This window comes from Macadamia integrifolia, chromosome 4 (assembly GCF_013358625.1).
Source record: "Macadamia integrifolia cultivar HAES 741 chromosome 4, SCU_Mint_v3, whole genome shotgun sequence".
Taxonomy (NCBI): Eukaryota; Viridiplantae; Streptophyta; class Magnoliopsida; order Proteales; family Proteaceae; genus Macadamia; species Macadamia integrifolia.
This window is the reverse complement of record NC_056560.1, coordinates 10,932,730-10,942,681: the sequence shown is the minus strand read 5'-3', so window position 1 is coordinate 10,942,681 and position 9,952 is coordinate 10,932,730. Positions and strand designations below refer to the sequence as shown.

Here is a 9,952-nt window from a genome sequence, read left to right as displayed (position 1 = left end):
GCTTGTGCATTGGTGGGAGAGGGTATTACGCAATAGGGGATGTTCTAGGACACTTAGATGGTGGTTGAACCCTACACTATGGGCATAGTTCAGGAGACAAATTAGAGGGCTAATCGAAGCCTATCCTCCACAACTCAACTTAACTCCATCTCATTTAATCAAATGGTGTCGATTACATAGGACCTTTTTATCCAATCAGCTGTATTCAAAGCCATACTAGTTATTAATCCTAAGGTATATATATTTTTCTTCGCATTTCTCCCAGAGTCATCTTAGATTTACTCCTAACTCCTTTAGCTCCTTTGATCTGAATCAAATGGTCAAAACTGAGTATTTCTGATTAAAACAAAACTTTGAAATTTTAACAAACCAATGAAAACCACTAATTATACAAAAATGAAAACAAACAGCCTATAATATGCTCTGCTTACTCATCATTTACAGTAACATGTCACCAACTCTGACGAAAAAAAATATGAAGAGCAAAAAGATATATTTAAGTTAAGTAATACAAAATCTTCTCATCCCAACAAACTAACTAAGCAAAAAAGAAAAAAAAAATCAATTAATTAATTAAGGGTATGGAAAACCTGCAAGTTGAAACCAAACAAACCAAGCCTATGGAAAAGGAACCAAAATCTGCCAGACTCTGATATCACAGTCCAAACTGCCACTATAAACCAGATAAGAAGTTGAATAAGCAGAGGTTGTGATCAAGGAATCATTACGATCAACGGCCGCAGTAAGACACTTAACGGGTCCACTATGTCCTTCCAAGACTGCCAAACAACTGTAACTTTTCTCAACACTTCTCTTCCAAATCCTCACAGTCTTGTCTGCCGATCCACTACACACCAAATCAGACACCACAGCCAAACACAGAATGGCCTTAGTGTGTCCCCTCAACGCCCCAACCACCACCATATGCTCTCCTCCGCCGCTGCCGCCGGCGGCGGCACTACTGTCCTTCTCCCAAACCACAATTGATCGATCACAAGCGCCGGAGTAAAGCACAGACCCATCAGTAGTAAGAGCTAAGGCATTAACGGTGGATTTGTGCTTTTCAAGAGTTGCCACCAGGGAATGCTTCTTGTCACCACGGAGCTCTCCCTTTCCCTTTCCCATTCCCTTTCCCCAGACCTTAATTTTGGTATCAGCTGAGCCTGTGTAGAGATACCCATCGTTGGATAAGGCTAAGGCATTGATGGCATCGTCATGTGCGTTACTAACAGATTCGAGGCATTTGAAATCGGAGGTTCGCCATACCTTGAAGGTTCGATCCCATGAGACGGAGTAGAGAAGGGAACCGTCACGAGAAAGGGCGAGAGCGGAGATTGTGTCGACGTGATGGACCCATGTGCATTTCTTGTGGCGACGAACCTGGACGTGGTTGTTGGGTAGGAGGAGACGCAGGACACGGTCGCTGAGCGTGGGAAGAGTGGCTAAGAGCTTGTACATATTTTTATCTTGGTTGATGTTGTCGATATGCCATACTCGGATCTTGTGATCTTGGTGGGCGCTGAATAATTTGTCGCCGGAAAAAACGAGGGACTTGACGGCGCCGTTGCCGACGGCGACGACGTTGTTGTTGGAAGAAGAGGAATTGAGGTTGGGGTTAGGAGTGTTGGAAAGAGGAGGATGACGGGGCCAGGATCGGATTTCACGATCCAAGGAGCCGCTGTAGAGGAATTTGCCGGCGAGGGCGAGGGAGAAGACGTAGGAGGAGTGGCCTTTGAGAGTTGAGATGCAGTGGTAGGCAGCGGGAGGAGTAGGGTGGTGGTGGTGGTGGTGGTGATTTCGTTGTGAGGGTTGTGGGGTGAGGGAAGGAACGGAGGGTAGACTTGGTTGGGATGAGAGAGAGGAACCCAACTCTGAGTGGAGGATTTGCTGCTGCTGTCGCCGGTTTGCGTTTGATTCAAAGTCGTTGTCTGTGTGACATGCCAAGGGACATGGCACTATCCCCATCTTCTTCTTCTTCTTCTTTTCCTTCTTTGAAGCTTCAAGCCCCTAAGAGAGAGAGAGAGAGAGAGAGAGAGAGAGAGAGAGAGCAAGTAACTTGTGAGGCTTTGAGGGGGAAAAGGGCAGGGAAGGAATATTTGGAATTCCTAGCAGGATAAGAGTTGGCAATGGTTATGAACCTGTCTATATGTATATAGGCTATGAAGGCAATGGATGGTGTTTCACTTCGGATTTCTTTTTTTTCTTTTTTCTTTTTTTTTTTAATGAAAAAGGTTAGAAAAAAAAAGGCAAAGGAGGACGATTGGAGAGATATGAACCAATTCTTCTTTCTGCCATAACAAAGATAAAAGAGGGTATATTTGAAAACAAAAATGACATATGTTGAATGTTGATTCGTACAATCAAGTGATCGTATGAACAATTAATCCATTTTCACGCTTGGAGGGGAAGCATGACCATGGCCTGAACAGGGATGCCAAAAATTGGTCGACTCTGGTAGGTTTGATGTAACCGATCAATTGAAGCCCGTGATTGATTAAGTATTAAATGTATCGGGTTTAAACATCGATTGATTAATAATCTAGTTTTCTTGATGCATGATAGTAGTCTAATGGTCATTCGATTGGGATCGATCAAATACTGTGATCAATCAATAATCGATTATTTATTACCCAAACAACCAGGAGGTGTTTGCCTAGAAGCAACTACCCTTAAAAGAGTGCATAATAGCTCACTAATCGAGCGTTTTTGTGCCAAAGATGAACGAGGCTAAGTGATTTATTGAAATTGTGGGATGTAAAAATACATTGATAGGAGAGCATTCCGCTTATACCCGTACTGTTTAGAGTCCAATTAATTAATTGTCTCGTTTTAAGCTTGATTAGCTCAATTATCTTAAGTTTGATTATAGACTAGTAACAGTCAATCCAATAGAAATATGTCCATGTCACGGCCTACAAGGCCTAGTTAATTAAACAAACAGAAATGATACGGGGCTTTAAATTACCAAACAAAAACATATCCATTTCTTAACCTATGAGACCTAGTTAATTAAATGAATATTAATGACATGAAGCCTTAAATTGATAGAGGTTGATTAAACATGACCCAAACTTGGAATCGGCTCCTCTCTTGAGCGGTGATCGCCCAGGTCTTGCCCATAGTTATCTGGATGACTGTCACGTGTCCAGGCGATGATCCAATGGCACCTAACTCCTCTTTCTCTGTACCTCTATCGACGAGTCATTCGCCATGCCTAGTTGGGTGCTTTTGGATCATTGCATGGACAAATGGTGATTGCTCTCAACTAGTTCTAGGCCAACCTGGGAGATCTCCATGTGTTCAGACGATGATCCACTGATGCCTAACGCTTCTTTCTCCATCGTTTGTTGTGCCTCATTGGGTGCTATTGAATCGTCTCCTAGATACATGGGGATTGCGCATATGATTATGAACCAACTTGATCAATCACCGTTAATAAGAGGAGCCGGATCCCCAAACTCACGAGGCCCGACCGTTTGAGACCCTAGCCTAGAGCATATCAAGTTTTGGTATGGCCCGATCCGTTTCTTGGGATAGGACATCCTATGATTGGGTTACGGTAGGGGGAGAGAGAGAGAGAGAGAGATCTGTATTACAGTATAAGTGTCACTTAGTTGACTTGTTTTATAAGTTGGGCCGTAGCCTCAAGCCTGTGGACTTGTGGCTTGTACGTGATGGTCCATCTCTGCCAACCCACCGATTTTATCCTCCTACGTACTTTCTTGACTTACAGTTGTCTTTGTACTTAGTATTATATGACAAGCTGACATTATTCCCTTTTCATAAATAATAAAAGTTCAATTCTCACCCATTTCAATAATTAGACTAAAAATATATCACCTTCTAGAAACAAATTTCTTATATATGAATAAATCTCATATAAAACTCTGTATGAATACAATCAAACACTTCAACTGTTGGATAAGAATACTCAATTCTAAAATACCTATCCGAAGGTTAAAGTATTGAACATTTTTCATACCAAGACCGTGAGTATTAGGGATCGATTCTTAAGATATATCATATGATAGAATATATAATGGGGTAGTTCTTATTCCTATAATTTTTTTTTATTATTATTATTTTTCTTTTTAACGAATGCCTACCTTCTTTTTTAACTACCAAATCTCATTATACTAGAACTATTCTCCATGATAGATAATTCTTGGTTCATTTTGAATTGTTCACTTATTAAGTTTGCGTGTTTTATCATATCCCTTTGCATTAGATACTCAAGAAAGAAATTTGCCATCTCACTTTCAAGTAACCAATAAATTCTTATTTTGTTTTGTTTCAATTCTAATCAAATGGATTCTGAAAGAGTAATAATGGCTTAAATAATCATAAGCACCATACCACTCTTTATATAGAAATGGACGGCTTGCGTAATAAATTTTCTTATCTTAAAACAAATATTCTGAACCAAATTCTTACTTGAAAATGGAAGAGAGAAGGAAGGGTAGAAAAAAGACACTTCTTTCTTCTTCAATGTAAGTATTAACACAACATACAAAACTACAAAGAATTTTGATAACCTTACACGTGTAATATTTAAGTGAAATCATTCATATATTCTAGAGAAATAATGTCATGCAAATCTTTGGGCATAAAAAATCTTGTAAAATGAAGGAGAGAATAATTAAAATTATTTTTTCAACAATTGATGATTAGTCATATAATTTAATGTAAACTATTCTCATCCTTTTTACCCATTAAAAAAAAAAAATCATTCTCCTTCTTTGTGGATAAGAAAATCCAATGGAAGGAAACAAGGAGAAGAGGGCAATGAAGGATGGACAACTTATAACCTCATTTTCTGTGTCGGGATTTGTGACTAACTAATCCCTTCAAATTCATATTTCTAGCATGCATGAATCATGTTCTCTTGTTTTTCAAATTTTTTTTTCTTCTGAGGGGAATAGATTGGTCACAAGTTTCTCTGAACAGTGGTCTAACAATAACTATGAAAGAAATGCTTACCCACTTGCTTTTTTCTTTTCTTTTCTCTTTCCTTGTTTCTTTATCCTTTTCTTCTTTCAGTTAGCAAATGGTAACATTTCTGAATTGCCTTTAGTGCCCGTCCCTATCCATATATATATTGTCCTTATTTGGTGCAATTGGATCTTTGCCCTTTATAGAATGTTAATAAATAAGGTTGGTGGAGAGCCCAAAATCAGATCTTCTTCAGGCCTTAAAGGTGGGTCAGGGACAGGTACAGGTTCAAGGTCAGGGACAGACAATGTTAGTTAAATGAAGCAGCTACAGTGCTACCTTTTACAGCTTCCACAGACCACAGTTCCAACCTCCCCAGCCACTCAAGTTTCAATTCCATTCCCAAGTTCCAAGACATCTCTTCAAAGGGTCTTAAAGAATAGTAGATTATTTGGGTGGAGCAGTCCTTGTGTATTGCATTATTGCAAAGCTCCTACTGCGAATGAAATTTCTGTTCATACTTAGGAGTTAGGAGCAATGGTCAGACTCAATTGTACTAATAAAAAGAAAGACAAACAACTAATCATAATACAAGGATATACGTGGTTTAGTAAGATATTTATATCCGTGATCAAATGAAAACAGCTTTATTAGTAATAGAAATCTCTTTTAACCTAATGATCACTCATCGTTGTCCAACATAAAGATACAATCTCCGAAAATTATCCCATACTAACCCTAAATGTTCATCAAGCCTTACGGGCTTTTAATGATCTTTTAGAGATGATCCACAATCCAAATTATAGAATGCAAGACATGAATCCTCAATATAGGCAGATCTTATTACTAATTAAATCTACTTAGAATTATGATCTTGACTCCAAAATGACCTACACAATACATCAGCCCATTTTGTAAATGAATGATATAAGGGATCATCCCTTTTTCCTTTTTGAGTTATAAAGTAAAGGCAAAGGGTTCTCAGAACCAAAACCATACCTTAAGCTTAAAAACATTGAATATATATATATATATATATTTTAATCTACTATTCTTTAAGACCCTTTGTAATTAAAAATATCTTATCTTTGGGGCGTAGGGTACCCTGTTGATTTAGAGAAAGTGAGATTGTCTCTAATGGCCAAAAAGAACCAGTGGTTTTATGATGCACAATTAATAAACTACTATGTTTTAATCAATAGTGTAAAAAAATTCATGTATAATAATGGTTGTTATGGTACTGTCTATGTTTAAGATGGAAAGCTATGTGTTTTTATGTATACGCATTCTCAAATACTTTTCATCTTCTCCCTAAATTGCACTTCCAACCATCAGTATAATGCACCCCACCCCCCCCACCCCACCCCACCCCACAATTGATTAATCAGTCTAGAATTGATCATCTTTTCCCTTTTAAAAGGATCCTAACTCAAATATTTGTGAACTTGTATCTTTGTTTACTTATTGGCGAGCCTGTGGCACAATGGTTAAGTTGTACTATTGCAACTTGTTGGTTACAAGTACAAAACTTGAAAACAGCCTCTCCTGCAAAGCAAAACACTTGCTCCTCCCAAGCCTTGCAGTAGAATGAGCCTCATGCATTTTTTTTTTTTTTTTTGAATGTCAGACTATGTCCTACTTCTTCTTGATCTGCAAAAGTTAGGGGAAAAGGTTTCTTCATGTCTATTGTTGATTTCCATATCAACATGCCTTATAATTCATGTCATGTGGAAGAGTGATGTGGTAATTTCTAATAGTTCATGACATGGATTGACCACAATAAATTTAAGACTGAAATTCAATATACCATCTTCAATTTGGTTCATATTGAATCAAAATTGGTCAAAATTAGCTAGAAGAACCTTAGAATTGGACTGAGGAGAAGTCGATATGTAGATTTTGCTTCAAGAACAAGTTTCAATGATTTTCTGTTATTTTAGGAACTAGAATTAAGAATGAGAAAATGAACAAAAAAAATATATTAAAGAGTATTTGTTCTCTTCTTCCAAAAGAGATCACAGGAGTCGGTATTAATTGGAAATGGAATCAATTGATTCCACTGATTCCAATCCAATTTAGCTTTTCACAGTCATGATCAGTGTGTGCTTTTCCAAAAGAGATCACATCAGCCCATTTTGTAAATGAATGATATAAGGGATCAACCTTAAGCCTGTTAGACTATACTCCACTTTAGCTTTTCACAGTCATGATCAGTGTGTGCTTTTTCTGGGTAGATGACGTAAATTCTGATCAGTAGCTGATCCCCACCATTAACATTTGAGAAGGAGCTGTCTCATTGGCCAACCATGCTTTGTCCCTTTCTTGATGATGAATCAGAGAGGGGAGTTTGGGACAAGAGATTCTTCTTCCATTAATGTATGCAATCTGCTACATGTTTGGCTCTATGTATGCCATGCAAGTGTGACCTGATGATAATTACCCAACAGCTTTTGAATTGAAATGTTTGTAGCATTAGGGGGTATGAGTTGTAGAAAATGCTAAAATGCCCACAGGAATTCTATTACTACTTTCTGAATACCCATTATTCCTTGGAGAGAATGACTAGCTGAAAACAATGTTTCTGTCTACATCTAAAAATTTTTAGGAAAAAAGAAAAAGTGTCAGTGCTCTATCAAATTTGTACTCTTTTTTATAATATGAAAACAGTTTTATTAATTTGTTTTGCAAAGGTAAAAATGATAATCCAAAAGTTCTTATTTCATAATATTATAATATTATATTTACAGTTTTCTTTTCCGTAACTATATTCACAGAGGCATAACGTTTTACTATTTCACATGATACGTACAATATGTGGATTAATCTATGTGATAGAGAACTAGACAAGCATTTCATTGGTATAATTTCAATTTAAAATGAATGAAAAAAAAAAATTAAAACTACAAAATATGTCAATTTTATATTTTACTTACAATTCCATAACTGTTCCCATTGAACTACAGATTCTTTCTTGTGAAAGACACAATATGAAAGGTGAGTAGACAATCAGGCTTCATCAAAAAAGAGGAGACAATCAATCTCATGTGCTTTGATTGGTTCCTACAGTGGTTGCAATGCTTGACTTGACCTGTGCAACATTTTCAAACCCTACTTGATTGTATTCCTTTAATTAATAATGGATTTATTTATCTTTTTTTCTGTAAAATGGATTGAGTTATTATATTAATTAGCAGTAATGGCCGCTGATCTCAGCCACCCCCACCACCCCCTCAAAAAAAAAAAAAAAAACCACTTAATATAAGGATTTAAGTTGGTTTATCAAGATTACCTATTTCAATGATAAGATGAGATTACTGCTTGTTCCTATGCTTCTTTCATATTACTGAGAATGAATCAATGCTATCAAAATACAGACACATATTATTGAAATACCCATATATCTCAAAGGCCTTGGACCCCTCTTAATCCGTACACAAACGCAAGCTACAGGGTACAAGGCATCGTACCCCAACATGGGTGACATTGGACGTTATTTGTAAGCGAGACGCTCAAATAGTCTGCTATCCAGCCTATATATAAGTGTAGCAATTTGCAAAGATTTTGGTACAAGGACTAATGAAAGTGATAGGATATAGTAAGGCCGTTTGTGCATGGAAGGAAAATTGTGGATGGGACATTAGTGGCTTTAGGGAGTATAGATTAACTAAGAAAACTGTTCTTAGCTTTAGAAGGACAGGGTCTTAGTGGGGTTTAGGATGAAAATCAATCCGAGAAAAAAGTATATAGTGATCAAGGTGGGGGGAGGTCATTGGTTTCAGAAACAGCTTTCATCTATGGGGTTTGGAACTCAGAAGTCAAAGAAAGGAGCTCGAGAAGGAGTCCATCATTTTCGAGAGAGACAGACTGAAAAAGCAAATCTGGTTTGGGGTTTTCAGCTGCAGCAATGGAGGCAGGATGAGGGTGTTCCTGATGCTCTGCTTTTGGACTGCAGCCTGGTCTTGATTAACATCACATTCTTGTCTGACTGCCAGTCTCTGATCTGGGCATTAGCTCAATGGAGTCATCCCTTTTGATTGGGCCGCCTTAGCTTTGTAGATGATATTTTATTGCTTCAGTTGATTTTGATTCTATTGTTATCGTCGGTGTCTGATCCATATGTGAAATTCATTCAATCTCTCTCGTTTTTACAACAGATATTTGCTTTGAATGAATTTTAAGTGTGAATCTCTCGTTTTTACAACAGATATTTGCTTTGAATGAATTTTAAGTGTGAATCAGACACCATCTAAGAATAGTTCTCATTTAAAAACCTGATCCGAACTCATATTTCAAAAGGGAAAGTCCACTACCTTGAGAGTTGTGCTTTGAAGTTTTGTGTATCTAAAACCTGGTTGATTTGGATCCAACAAGGAAAAAAATCCTCTGTTTTTCTGATCCCTATTTTTCCTTGTTTTGTTACCTGCAAAACACGACACATGGACAACTTTAAGATCAGTGCACTGGATGTAATAATTCTCACCCAACCTTGACCGTTGGTCTTAAAGTTATCCACGTGTCGTGCTCTGCAGGTAACAAAACAAGGAAAAACAGGGATGAGAAAAACAGAGGATTTTCATCCATCGGACAGTGGGTGGACATGCATTTTGAGTCTTGCTTTGTTTGGACTCTTTAGTGACACACTGATCAACAAAAAAAAAAAGTTGGGCAAGGCAGACAATCAGGTTATTCCATTTAATTCCAAGACTTTCTTGCGTTAAAGCATGGAAGAGAAAACGATCCTTTGCCTTTTCCTTCGATGCCAACTACAGCTAAAGGTGTCGTGGCGATCAAAAGGAAGGTTTTGGCATCGATGGTTATGTGTGGAATGTAATGGATTGCTACTCTATCACCCGAATTGGCTTTTTTTAAGAAATCAATTTTTTTTTACCTCTATCATTAATCCGTACCACTATGTCAACAAGATCAACCCAGACTCAAGATCAGCCTCAGCCTCCACCAATACTGATCCAATCCAGGCGATTCCACCAATCTGTTACTGATCCCTAAAACCATGTACAAT

The 9,952-nt window shown here is 37.7% G+C and overlaps 1 protein-coding gene across 1 annotated transcript; it reads right to left on the bottom strand.

The window, feature by feature from the left end:
* Positions 1 to 399: 399 nt before the first annotated feature.
* LOC122076008 (protein JINGUBANG-like) lies at positions 400 to 2,068 on the bottom strand. Its single transcript, XM_042641262.1, has one exon. It carries the CDS (start codon positions 1,963 to 1,965, stop codon positions 619 to 621), a length of 1,347 nt encoding a protein of 448 aa, XP_042497196.1. The 5' UTR covers positions 1,966 to 2,068; the 3' UTR covers positions 400 to 618.
* Between the last annotated feature and the right edge of the window lie 7,884 nt (positions 2,069 to 9,952).

Bases quoted from the DNA above. Each gene is read 5' to 3' on its own strand.
- LOC122076008 (XM_042641262.1), bottom strand. From the start codon at position 1,965: ATGGGGATAGTGCCATGTCCCTTGGCATGTCACACAGACAACGACTTT.